The sequence below is a fragment of the Dunckerocampus dactyliophorus genome, chromosome 11 (assembly GCF_027744805.1).
Source record: "Dunckerocampus dactyliophorus isolate RoL2022-P2 chromosome 11, RoL_Ddac_1.1, whole genome shotgun sequence".
In the NCBI taxonomy this organism is placed as follows: Eukaryota; Metazoa; Chordata; class Actinopteri; order Syngnathiformes; family Syngnathidae; genus Dunckerocampus; species Dunckerocampus dactyliophorus.
Genome location: NC_072829.1, coordinates 28,358,321 through 28,372,478, shown reverse-complemented (window position 1 = coordinate 28,372,478; position 14,158 = coordinate 28,358,321). Strand labels below are relative to the sequence as shown.

Below are 14,158 nucleotides of genomic sequence, written 5' to 3'. Positions count from 1 at the left end.
ACTAATAATGGTCCATTTGTAACCACACACGCACACGCACACGCACCCCCAGCATTCATACTGTACTTGTTTTGTACCAAGTGTGAGTATGCGTCTTGTCATAGTGGCTCATTCAAGCAAAGCTAACACGAGACAGCTGAAAAATGACAGGACGTTGCATGGTTCGTTGGAAAACACAACAGCTTGCAATCGAACAACAGCTTTTATTATTCATTAATGATCCGCCTCTGACAACAAAGCTCACCTTCATCTTGATTGGCTGATGTGTAAATATTCCAGGAAGTTGCGCTGCAACAATTCCTTAAGCTCGTTGAACAAAAAGCGCAGCACCTGTAAAGGCTTAAAGCTTGGAGGGGATAGCAGGAGGACTGTCCCTTTAAGGGTGCTGTCACACGGGCTGGTCAGCAGTGGCCAGAGAAATGGCTCCAGAGTCGCCGGAGCTCTTCATACCATCTTTGATGGACAGCTGGCTGCTGGGGCTCCGAGCCAGGGACGCTTCGATCTGAGCCTCCGACACCTAAAGGCAATGCATGAGACTCTTAAAATGGTCAATATTTGTTTTGCCGCAGAGCATTCCGGGACATGTGGTATAAGCGGTGCGTGCGTTACAATACACGCTAGGCCAGGGGTGTCCAAACGAGGGCCACATTGTGAAAAACGATAGGATGCATCTTTGCCATTTTGGTACTTTGTGTCTTAGCGTATCTACACATGTAGATACGCTAAGACGTTCGATATGTTTCAAGAAAAAACTGCATCTCAACTTTGTGATATCAATGAAAAAGCCTATTATTAATATCAACTTCACTCATTTTTTTTTACAATCTTTGTTGTTGTTTTTTTGTTTTAATTTGCCAAATTTTCCAACTTTCTTCTTAAATATTTTTTGTAAATTCTCTTCTCGCGATATTATCATATATATTTTTTTCCCCAACCTAATTTTCCAAAAATGGCAGCTTTATTTTGTTTGTTTTTCATAATATTACGACTTTTTTAAACATCATTTTTTTCTTTAATATTTCAACTCTATGCTACTAGGATGACATTATTTTTCCTCTTAATATATATATTCTATATAATCTAAGTTTATTTATTATATTATATAAATATAAAAGTTTATTCATATATATCAATATTTAAGTTTATTTATGAGGTTTTTTTGTTTGACTTTTTTTCTGATAATATTTTGATTTATTCTCGTAAGATTACAGCAGTTTTTAAAAAATGTTTCCAACCATTTCAACTTTCTTCCTGGAAATGTTCTTCTCGTAATTATGACTTTATTCCCACAATATTTTGACTTAATTCTTGTAACATTAGAACTTTTTCCGCAACCTAATTTTCCAAAACAAGTGATACTTTTCGAATGTGCCGCGAGCCGCACTTTGGGCTCCCCTGCGCTGTACCAACTGACTCGTTTAGACAGACTGTAAAACCGAGTCTCCTTTCGTCGCCGGAGAAAAGCAAACAACACCTAGCCTCTCTAATTAGCGTTGGGTCGTAACGATGGGTCCCGCAGTCAAACGGGTGGAGAACCGCTGCTCTAAAGGAATGCAGCCACGGGTTGGTGATTTGGGGGCTTTTACCTCTTCAAATTTCTTGGCCTTGTACTGGTCTGCCCCTTTCAGGAAGTTCAGCAGGATGAGGTCACACAGAACCGTCCCCTGCCAAGAGATGACGTTTAGCAACACGACCGATAATCTTTTTTAAGAATCTGCGACTTACGAGTCCGATGGAGGTGAAGGCAGCGACTACGTTGATCAGTGTCGGGATGGTGTCAAACTTTCCCGCCTGAAATGAGAAAAGAGACGTGCAAGGTTTGGTCCAAGTGTTTTACCAGCATGGAGTCCCGTTGATGACGGTGCAATTAAAGCAGGGCTGTCCAAAGTGCGGCCAGGGGGCCATCTGTGGCCTCGGCTGTTTTCTCATTGGCCAGCGGCACATTCTAAAAATAGAATTTACAAAGACAACTCAAAAAACAACAGCAAAAATGGAAAACTCAGCAGTGATTTGACAAGAATAAAGTTAAAATATTAAGAGAAAAAAGTCAAAGAAAAATTTTACGAGAATAACGTAATATTTTGAGGAAAAGTAACGTCATTTTAGTAGCATAACGTTGAAATATTAAAGAAATACATTTTTTTTAAAAAGTCGGAATATTATGATATTCAAACAGGGTTGTAATTTGGGGAAAATGAGGTTGCGGAGAAAATTTGAATGTTACAAAAATACAGTCAAAATATGGGAATAAAGTCAGAATTCCGAGAAGAAAAAGTATGTCCATTCTTTTTCTGTGCCGCTTATCCTGATTGGGATCACGGGGTATGCTGGAGTCTATCCCAGCTGAGTTTGGGCGAGAGGTGGGGTGCACCCTGGACTGGTCGCCAGCCAATCACAGAAGAAGGAAGCATATGATGAAATAATAAAAAAGTTGGGAAATGTGAAAACGTAAAAAACAGCTGTAATTTAAAGAAAATAAAGTCAAAATATTATGGGCACAAATATTACAAAAAGAAAATTTACGATGATTGTTTAAGGAGTTGAAATATTTGGAACATTTTTAAAAAATGGTGAAAAAGAGCAAAGAGCGAAGCTGAGACTAATAAGAAGCTTTTTCACCTGAATGACAAAGCTGAGATGCAGTTTTTTCTTGAAATAAATATACCGTACCTTCTCAGCATATCTACATGTGTCGCTTTACAAAACATGAAAGTGGGCAAATGTGCATCCTTTTATTTGTCACTACATGGCCCGAGCTGGAAAAGGTTTGGACACCCCTGAACGAAAGACGGGACTGCAACGGTGATAAAACGTCCTCCTAACTCACTACGCCAGTCACCATGACATCAAAGCGGATTGCAAAAGCCTTGTGCAGTGTCCGAAATTCCGTATCGTTCTGCTCCTTGAAATATTTGGCAAACCTGCGTTAAGAGAAAGAAAAGGAAATGAGTAAAAAGCAGCGGCGACGACGCGACAGGTGATGAACGAAGCACCAACCTGAAGTTGAAGCCCTTGGAGACGGCGTTCTTGGCAAAGGGTGCATCCAGTCTGGTGAAAGAGTACTTGGGAGTACAATATTCAATACTGAGGTCCAGATTACACTTCCACTCTATGTTTATTCCTATTTCACCACCCTGAAAGAAAAAGAAAACACACATCGGTATTGGCTATTTGCAAGCGTGTGGACTATAGGCGTTAGAAACTGAAGTAATCCCTCGTTTATCGCGTTTAATTGGTTCCAGGCACGAAGCCAAGTAAGTGAAGCAGGATTCCTTCTTTAGAAATGGAAGATTTTCATAGTTATGGCATAGAAAACCTTCTAAATTCATTTTTTTAAATATCACTAGAGCCCTCTAGACATGAACTAACACCCCTATAGTTACCTTCACTCAATTACCCAATACAGTAGATATAATCAAAGAAAATAAGCCATTTAAGACAGTTTACCCTGTAGGGGAGCAGAATAGGTGGCGAACAGGAAGTGACCTCAGAGGTTCAGAGTTGAGTTTTAGCTTGTTGCGGGCTACGGCTGCAACAGTAGCCCGTGTTATTATTATTATTATGCCTGTGGTAAGATAATGTAAACCTGCAATAAAAGTCTGTTGTTCCGGCAAAGAAGTCTGGTGCTTGTCTCACCGAACAATTACTGACACCTAGTGACCAGTGCAGAATACTACATTCAACATTGGAATGGTGGTCTCATTGGCTTATATTTGTATTTGAGTTCATTTAACCATTTTTATGCTTGAAAATGCTTCATTTGGGCAAAAGCTATGTACTGGTATGCTTTTCTAATTGCTAGTCCCTAAGCTGTGGATGATCCTCAACCAAGAAGTATGGTGGCCTTTAAATGACAAAAAGCATTTCTTAAAGTCTTCCATTGTGAAAGTTGACCAAAGTGAATTAACTTAGAATAGAAAGGAATAGAATAGAATAGAACTTTATTGTCTGTTCTATAGAACAGAAATTTGTCTTCCAACACGGCTTATAAAAATTCACTCACAATGAAGTACAATATAAAACACACAACAATACAAGAACAACAGCGCTACCGGGCGCTGTTTAAGATAGTTACTGCAACTGGAATAAAGGCTTTCTTGGAGGTGTTTTTGCGGGCCAGCGGGGTTCTGTAGCAGAGTGAAGGAGTGGTGCAAGGGGTGTGTGGCATCCTCAGTGTTGAGAGTGGCTTTTCTCAGCACTGATCGCCTATACAATTCACAATTGGCAGGCTATCGATGGCATATTTGTATTTTACATTATTGTGATGATTTATTGTCACATACATTTTTGGAAGGGCACGTCAGCACGCCACATACAGTAGATCCCCGCACATTCGCGGATTTAAATCAGCATTTTTTTTTTAATGGTAACTTAAATCCAAAGTGGATTGATGGCGCCACCTGCTGGGGCAGAGAAAAAAAAGAGTGCTGCAGCTATTAATCCAGAAGAGGGTGCTGTTTCACAAGTCGTTTCGCTGGATATTTTCCAGCAGGAAGAGAACATACAATACACTGTATGAATACGAGGGGTGTCACGAGACGAGACGATGCACGGGAACGAGACGTGACGAGATTTTAACATTACTTTTAAGAAAAATACAATGAAAAAACAGGACTGGATAAAATTTTTTATACATATATTTAAAAGCCAAATCTTGTGTTTTTATTTGTATCAACATTTCTCGTTACTTTATGCCTTTTTGCTCTCTGCCCCCACTTTTTCTTTTTCTGCACTCTTTTTAAATGTCAATTTTAAAGTGTAAAATTAAATAAATTAATCACAATATTTAATTGAAAATATAAATGTAAAAATAAATAACATTTGAACTATTTAGCAGATAATAATAGTAATAATAATAATAATAATAATAACAATAATAATGATACTGTTTATTTACAGGATAGGCTTTTTGGGCGCTGATGTACAACGTACAAAGTATTTTATCCCTGGTTATGTTTCATGTTTGTCCTGTTATTTGTTGCTAGGCAGCTTTCACAGGGCTCAAAAAAATGAAGATACATCAGCCGCGTCTACTAGAATGTTTGAATGACAAATGAGGTGCTTGAGGACGAAATGAGTCCAAAAACATGACTATTAGGAAGTTCATGCATAATGCAGTTTATCTTCCATGCAATGTTGCCTCAGGGTTACTTTTAAGATACGCCTTGTGGTGCAACGGTTATTTCGGGTCATACATCAGACACCCTCACCCGGGGTGATCAAGTAGCGCACTATTCCCCCCCCCCCCCCCCCCCCCCCAACCAGAGCTTTTTCAGCAGCTTCCGTGGTGTTTCTCATGGCCCTTTGCCCGTGCAGCCCACAGACTCCTAGGAGTCCCAGGACTCCATGTTGAGACTGGCCTGCAAAGCCACTGCAACCCACTTCAGTGGGTTCACAGCGGGCTCTCCACCCGTTCCTCCGACCGTCAGAAGGAATGGGAGGACAGAGAGGTTACAATATTAGAGCACAGAAAGAGAATAAAGAGGACCTTCGCCAGGCTGGATACATTCTGTCCAGTGAACTTCAACACGTCTCCCACTCGAAAGATAGGGCAGAAGGGGCTTGTGTCCGGGTCGTATGTGCATCGTTTTATCTCATTGGACGTCATGTTGGATGGGAAGTTTCCTCTAAAACAATATTAGAAGGTGTTACGACAGATACCTCGTGGGGTACCTCGTGGCACTACTAGTATACTGATGACGGCCTACCTGATGATGTTGAAGAGAGGGAAGCGGATGCTGTTCTTGATGAAGATGGTGAAGTTCTCCACGTCCAGCATGGGCTCTCTGCAGGAGGACACAAGAAAGGATGAGCACGGAGCTCTTGGAAGAGGGAGGGGACATGCTGGACTGTCAGTCTCACGGGTCGATGCTGTCGTTCTCGGCCGGGCACCATCCTTCTATCTCACACTGACCGCCGGACTCGGTCATGTTAGGAAGACAAACTCCCGTGATCCTTCCTGGTGCATCAGAGAGAGCAGCGGATGAGGTCGCAGCAATGCTCCAAAAGCAGTAGACCCAAGTATCATGTCGTTATATACAGTATTTGCATATATACAGTATAACATATACGCATTCACGGCTCTTTTTACGACAGACGCAATCTGCTCTGCTCTAAAAAATAGAACAGGGGTGTCCAAACTTTTTCCACCGAGGAAACTGACAAAACCAAACCATGCGGGGACCACTTTTACTTTTTTTAAACCGACCCATTTAGATATGCTGATGCATTTTATTATATTTAATCTCAGCTTTGTGTTATCTGACGTGTTTTATTGGTAAGAACTTTTTTTTCTTACTGTACACTTTTTTGCTATTTTTTTTCCTCTAATTTTTTACAAACTTTTCCACTTTTTTCTTGCACTGCATTGTGACTTTATGCTCATATTATTACTTAACTCTTTCCCAACTTAAATTTCCAAAAACTGCAACATTTACTTTGTTTTTCATACAATTCCAAATTTTTCAACTTGATGCTATTTTCTTCTGTTATCATGACTTTACTCTCTTAATGTGTCCTCTTCATTCTCGTAAAATTACTGCTCTCTTTCCATTTTTGCGGTTGTTTTTTTCAGTTTTCATGTTTAATTGTATTTTCAGAAAGTGCCGAGGGCCGATAAAAAAACAGCCGCGGGCTGTGAATGGCCCCCCGCCTGCACTTTGGACACCCCTGGAATAGCAAGTCAGTTATATTAAGAAACTACTAACCTTCACTCAATTTCTGCCAGTCTTACATCACAAAAAAATAGTTTCCTCCCACCCAAACCTACACAAATATTTTTTTTTTCTTGCAATAATTAAAAAATATATATTTTTAACGTGTTTATGTTTATATTGGAATAAAAATAGTGAGTTTGTGTGCAACCACAATTTATAAAAAAATTGTTTTAAAGCTTTTAAAACAATTTTTGAATATTAAGAAAATAATATTTTCGGGAGTCATTGTTCGATACCAGCCCTGCTCAATACAATAAAAAGTTACATCATATATTTCTAATCATGAATACTGTTCAGCTTGATGAAATAATATAAATGTGCAGCACAGTGAAAAATAAAATACCCTTTGGGTATTACAGTTAGTATAATAATAATAATAATAATAATAATAATAAGACAAATAATAAATGTAAAAAAATGAATAATAATAATCATCGTTGTCCAATGAAAAACAGGTATCTCCACATTTTGCGATGATTTCTTTTTAACTGATTTTTTGTTACATTTTTTTTTAACCTCACCAAAATTGGGCCATATTTATTGATTGTGATAGTGATTTACTATCCTATTTTTCCAGACAAAAACACTCAAAAGTATTCAACCCTCATTGTGAATTTTGGAAAGTTTCTAAAAGTGCAGTATTGCGCTAAAAAACAAAAAAACCTAAATAAACATAAACGATGTGTGAAATTCCTCCAGTGATGAGACAAGCAAGAAGGAAAAGGATGTTTTACCATTTGTAAGGATGGAGCCAAGATGTTGCTGACAGTCGTCGTCAGTGGAGCAGTTATAAATCTTCTGCGTCTAAAACAACACGACACACACCCGTGTTAGCACTTTCGGACCAAATCCCCGAAAGATCCTAATATGTGGGCCTTATAGAGACTCTGAAGACACAGCATTCAATGAACACAGGAAAGAAGTGACTTAGAGCAGCCGGTCTCAAAAGGTTTGGCTGCGGGACCCACCACCACTGCTCGGTAACCCTAACCCTGACCCAAACCCAAACCCTATCTGATACAGAACAGGCTGCACGGTGGCCTAGTGGTTAGCATTTTGTCAGGAGATCGGGAAGATCTGGGTTCGAATCTCCGTTGGCCATCTCTGTGTGAAGTTTGCGTGTTCTCCCCGTGCGTGTGTGGGTTTTTCCCGGGTATTCCGGTTTCCTCCCACATTCCAAAAACATGCATGTTAGTGTGAATGACCTCTGCACATTTTCCTTGGAACTGATTCTCGGTGATGATGAGTTTGGTCATGATGCAGAACACAGCAGCTCCCTGAAAAATACACACACGCGCTTACAGTTTGATGTATTTCTCATTAAGTCAAAGGCAAAGGCAAAATACGATGAGGTCCAATACAGAAAGTTGACCTTTACGTAGGCAGTAATGATCCATTTTGAGAGGTATTCACTGATCAATATGTGGTTTGTTTTGATACAGCTCTCGTATTGGACGTCATCGGGTGTCCCTACTCAAGTGTCGAGTGCTCGTCACACCTGCTGTGGGAAGACGTAGTCGGCCACATCCATGATGCGGTTGTGATGCCCACCAAAGCCCTTGACTTTGGTCATAACGGACGACTCGATGCCAGTGTCCGTCACCTGGTAGGCTTTCTCATGGATGAACACCCAGCTGCACCACACAGAACAGCGTTTAAGCAACGTTTAAACAACGTTTAAACCACGCTTCAACACGACAAACTACACGCAAGTCCTTTCTTCTTTTTTCTTGTTTGAAAAAGAGGAATATATTTGAAGTATTTCACTGACAGATATGACTTGGAAAGCGTATTATTGATATCAACTGAAGTGTGGCTTGTCCACAAAAAAGGATGACAAAAAGAGCAAGTCTTTAACACGCACATTATCTAAAATGTATACCAGTAGAAAAACAAAAACAAAAACACCACATATGGAGGTACTAGATAAGTACAAAATGTATTTGTATATATATATTTTTTGCAACAGGAAGATTTCTACTTTGACCAAGGTGATTCGATTTTTTCTTCTAATAAATGCATCATTTATTTGCCATATACTGAAATCGATATATTTACATTATTACTTAAATATATTATTATTTATTGATGTGTTTATTATTGTAAATAGAAATATGATGTTGTAAAAAGTCAAGGTTGATTGGAACAGGTATTTTTTCCCACATCGTTTTTTAGGATTATAACCTTTTGTCTTTTTTTTGTTTTGTTTTTTACAGCACCATTGCTGGAGTTTCTTCATATTTTGGATGCCACGTTAAACAGTTTTAGCCTGCAACTACAACTAGATTTTAGTCACGTGCACTGCTTTTAAATGAGATTGCCGAGAACTAGTCACTTAATAATATGTTTATTATTTGTGGTAAACAATTGGATTTCCAAAAAAGAATAAACTCAAATAAATACATTAAATCAAAAATATAAGTATATTACATATTCGATATAAATAAATAAATAAATAAAATAAAAAACAATAAATTAAAAAAGGGGATTCAAATGCATAATTTCATTTGCCATATATTTCAAAATGTCTATTTACATTATTACTTGTAAATATAAATATGATATTGGTACAAGTCAAGTTTGGTTAGAACAGTTACAGTTACAGTTAGTTACTTTTTTCCACCTTTTTTTAGGGTTATACATTTAGAGGCTTTTTAAAATACAGTACATTAAATATTTTTATATGGTTTGGATGCCATGTTAAACAGGTTTAGTCTGCAGCTACAACTAGATTTTATTTTGAAATCATGCTTTTAAATGAGATTGACACTGTCAGAGAGCTACTCATGTAAAAATATGTGTATTATTGTGGTATACAATTGCACGGTGGATTTAAATATAGCAAATTAATTTAAATTCATTTGTACACGGCGATAATAAAGCTGCTGCTGTCAGTGAATGTCTATTATGCTGGTGCTTTTACCTCCTTCATCCAACGATGAAAGCATAAATTCAGCCAAATTACAAGAAATCGCAACATTCGACTGGCGTTCCATTATGATGAATCATTTTGCATCACCGTTCTAACACCGTCGGTGCTTTCTTGCTGTTTAAATTGTAAAAAGAAGATTATACACTATGACCGTACGGCAGGTGGACGGACCCGAGGAACTCTTCTGACACACTTTGCAAAAGCGTAAGTCGAATAACACACAGAGCCAACAACAGGAGACTCACCCGACAAAGTACGCGATGATGAGGACTTGCACGATCCTGTTGATGATGCCCACAGACCAGCTCTTGACCACCACAGACTTGGTGGTCTCATAGGTGAAGAAGTCTGTGACCCAGCCCCACACCATGGAGCTCATGCTGGCTCAAACTACTAAAAGATTGCTATGGCAAAGATGAGCGAGTGGGACCGTATATGATGTACAGTATCCAGTATTGTATCCAGTACTGACCTGGGCGCAGCTGGATTGAAGATGTAGCTGATGGACGTCCCTCTTCTTCTCCTACACTGGACCTCCCCTCACTTTGAGGGGAAGCTGCTGGAGAAAAGTGTCCCTCCCTCCCTGATCCTCATTCTCCATTCACCACAATTCCCCAGGTCCCAAGCCACGCATTTGCACAACGGCCATTCTTCTATGGGATGGAGGAGGAAAAAATACAATTAAAAAACAAATATGTATATAAAAAATACAATAAAATAATAAAATAACATCATAAAGATGAGTATGAGTAATAAAATAATACAAATTGCGAAAAACATCTAAAAACTAAAAGTCATATGTACATGCACTATAAAATAATAAAACCTAAAAATATATATACACAAAATAAAAACATAATTGAATGAAATGAGAAGAAACACAAGTGATTAAATACTCAATAACAAAATAAAACAAATATAAAATAATGACAACATTAGAGAAACATTGAATAAAATAATACAAAATAAGTACAAAAAAGTAAGACAGTCATGAAATACCTGAAATAAAATAGTAAATGTTAATATCATAAGTGAACCAATAAATTGTAATAACAATAAAACAAACAATAATATAAGAATGTAATGTGTTTGGTGATAAAATACTCAAATAAAAAACACTTAAAATAAAGAAATGAAATGCAAATTACAATAAAATAACAAAACATTGAACATTGAATTTAAAAAATAAAAATAATAAAGACAATAACATAAACAAACAAAACACAAAAAACATAATAAAACAAATAATACATTAAAAATGCACAAATTAAATTTAATACAAATAATAATCAACAAACTTATAGAATTTATGTTTTCTGGTTAATAAATCAGACCATGTGTGCATAAAAAAGCATGAACATTTTTATGTTATCTTATTCATTATATATTAAATATAATATATTGATTATATTACGTATATTTTATTTAATATATTTATTTATATTATATTATATATTTTTTTATTTTCTGACTTTCTATAAATTAAAAAAAATAAATAAAAAGCTTTAACGGAAGCACTTGAAGTCTGTCAGGACAGATGATAAAATGTACATACTGATTAGAAATACGACTTATGACGACTTTCAAGTGCCATCCGAAGTTCCAACCGATGCGTGCAGCTCCCCAAGAGAAGCTTTCAAGAGATGTACATGATAAGCTCTCACAAGCCGCATGTCCTAAAACTAGCCTTCAAGCAAGCGCTACGGCTTTAAGAGGATCACGAGGACAAAAGCAAACACTTGCATTGTCCCCATTAAACATCACTTGTAGCATTTCTACACATCCAGTACAGTAATGCATGAGCAGAAATAAAACAAATGGCTTCCTAAAGAGGCGTCATATAATGCAGCACAAAGAGTAGCCTAATTGACAATCACTGCGATATACGATACCACCACTTCTCAATACACTCATCAGCACCGACAACATTAATGCTCGAGATAAGGCTGGGACGCCATGACTGTGTGTGTGTGTGTATGTGTGTATGTGTGTATGTGTGTATGTGTGTATGTGTGTGTGTGTGTGTGTGTGTGTGTGTGTGGGTGTGTGTGTGTGTGTGTGTGCGTCTTGGATGGGACTGTGTCATTTCTTAAGTGGGTCCATTATGTTTGTGGCCAGTTTTTTGTAACCTGATCCGCAACCAAACCCGCATTCATGCATCATGGTGGACTACAACACTTCCTGCTATAGACGCAGTGAAACCTATCCATTCAAACAATTATCGGACGCTTATTCTTTATCAGTCGATATGCAAACGAAGGCGAGAGGTTTCCTGTAACGTTATCGCTGGCAAAGAGGAAACCACATGTCCTCATGCAACATTAGATCTACGTAAACAGTGGTGGCAATACTGTGTTCCCTCATTTACCCCCAAAATAGCCCACAATAAGTGCAATCCTCCAAGTAACCAACTTATTATTATTTTTTTTCACAATTATTATATATGCTTTAAGGCTGTAAAACCCCTCACCATACACTTTATACACTTTTCTCTGACAGGCAATTACATTTTGTCACATTTATCTCAACAACACTCTCATCAAACTTTGTTTGAATTTAATGATCAACCTTAATGAGTCACTCACTTATTGCACTCCTGTGACGGTGCCTTTTAGTCCTGGCGCCGTTCCGCAGCACTTTTGTATCCTTCTTCAAACATATTGCTGCAGAAGAACGGAAGAGTTATTTACAAACTAGCAAGCAAGCAAACTAGCATGACACAGGAGACACGGAACAAGGAGATTGATTGACAGTGGCCTACAGCCAATCAGGACGCAGAAAACAATGGGCGGTGCAGACAGCCGAGCAACACTCACCTTCCCACAATGCCATTCTTCTTAAAAGGGCCAGGCTCGGCCTGTAAAAGCCTTCATATGCTGTAATAATAATAAATATAGTATAATAAATATAATACATAATAATGATAATAAAAGAAGCACTAAAAAATCTGTGGGAGTCTACGCTTTCTTTTGGTAGGTTCCATGTTTATATAGCCATAGAACACAAAATTCAATTTGCCTTGAAAGATCAGTAAAAATCGTCTAAAATGGACCGTACTAAAGGGGTTGTCCTTTGAAAAAGGGCTGGGATTGGATGAGTTAAGCATTTTCAAACATAAGAATGGCGAAATGAACTAAAATACAAACACAAGGCATTCAGAAGACATATTCAAAGCCACTGCAAATGATATGTAGTATTCTACGCTGGTCACTAGATGGCAGTACTGTTCAGTGACAACAGACGTGATCACAGAACCACACGCTTTTATTATACTATTTCATTAGAGAACATGAGTCATATTTATGTCTTAAATGGGTTATTTTCTGTTAATATGTCTACTTTACTGACGACAATGTTGACTATGGGGTGCTAGTTCATATCTAGAGGGCTCTAATAATGTTAAAAAACAAATTTTGAAGGTCGTAAGCAGGTTTTTTTATGCTGTAACTTAAAATATTCCATTTATAATTAAGGAATCGTACTTAGCAAAAATTCATTTATCACGGTCAGGTCTGGAACCAATTAAGTGAGATCAGTGAGGGTTTACTGTATTTAGGAACATTAAAAGAAAAATGCTGCCGTTACGAAAGCGTGATGTTGTAGAAATACAAAGGCATAATGTTGTATACGTAAAGTAAAATTACAATAAAAAGTTGCAATGTGATGAGTAGCTGCACCATTCTTGTTAATCATCTCAAAAATTAATTTGGGCATGCTTGATGCCAGTGTTTCCAGGAGGCTAGTGCGAATGTTGCTCCAGGTGGTGAAGATGGCTTCACGGAGGACATCCACTGTCTGCAACTGATGTCCATTTTTGTAAACTTCCCTTGCCATCCATCCCCAAATGTCTTCAATTGGATTTAGATGAGGGGAACACGCAGGATGATCCAAAAGAGTGGGCTTACTCCTCTGGAAGAAGTCCTTTGTGAAGTGCAGCGTTGTCCTGTTGAAAAAGCCAATCATCACCACACAGACGAGGGCCTTCAGTCATGAGGGATGCCCCCTGCAACGTCTCCACATAGCCAGCAGCTGTTTGACGCCCCTGCACAACCCAAAGCTGCATTGCTCCATTGAAGGAATATGATAGTGCCCCCTCCACTGTGCCGTGTGGAAAACAGCTCAGGTGGGATCTTTTTGTCATGTCAGTAACAATGGAAGCCATCAGGAACGTCAAGGTTGGTTTGTTAAACCTTTCAATGTCCCATGTTTGGTGCTCACAGGCAAATTCCAAATGGTCAGTTTTGTAGCATCGATAACTTGATTTTAATTCTGTGACTTTATTTTTGTAAACATTTTCCTCTCTGCTATAGTAGTTTTTCACATACCGTAACTACAGCTGGTGAAATGACAGCAACTCTCATACTTGTTTCAGGACTCAGAGAGGAATAAAGCGGAAATGCCAAAATGTGATCATGTGTCAACATGCTGCAGAGTTGAGGGCGAACAGAGGGGGGTCGCTCAGAGGTCACTTGGCAGGAAGTGGAGGACCAGCAACTTATCTTCTTCTGGA

General features: G+C 38.2%; 1 protein-coding gene across 2 annotated transcripts; it reads right to left on the bottom strand.

Annotated features, from left to right (window-relative positions):
• Window positions 1-226: 226 nt before the first annotated feature.
• Window positions 227-12,358, bottom strand: p2rx3a (purinergic receptor P2X, ligand-gated ion channel, 3a). 2 transcript variants are annotated; one of them, XM_054792233.1, is made up of 14 exons: window positions 12,234-12,358; window positions 10,121-10,301; window positions 9,894-10,052; window positions 8,215-8,350; window positions 7,922-7,993; window positions 7,451-7,520; window positions 5,863-5,959; window positions 5,709-5,786; window positions 5,489-5,627; window positions 2,998-3,134; window positions 2,828-2,921; window positions 1,726-1,791; window positions 1,587-1,664; window positions 227-517 (listed from the first exon to the last, which is right to left on the bottom strand). In XM_054792233.1, exons 3-14 carry the CDS (start codon window positions 10,025-10,027, stop codon window positions 389-391), a joined length of 1,230 nt encoding a protein of 409 aa, XP_054648208.1. In that variant the 5' UTR covers window positions 10,028-10,052; window positions 10,121-10,301; window positions 12,234-12,358; the 3' UTR covers window positions 227-388. The 2 variants fall into 2 exon arrangements, with proteins under 2 accessions (XP_054648208.1, XP_054648209.1); XM_054792234.1 differs by lacking the exons at window positions 227-517; window positions 1,587-1,664; window positions 1,726-1,791 and adding an exon at window positions 1,862-1,945.
• Between the last annotated feature and the right edge of the window lie 1,800 nt (window positions 12,359-14,158).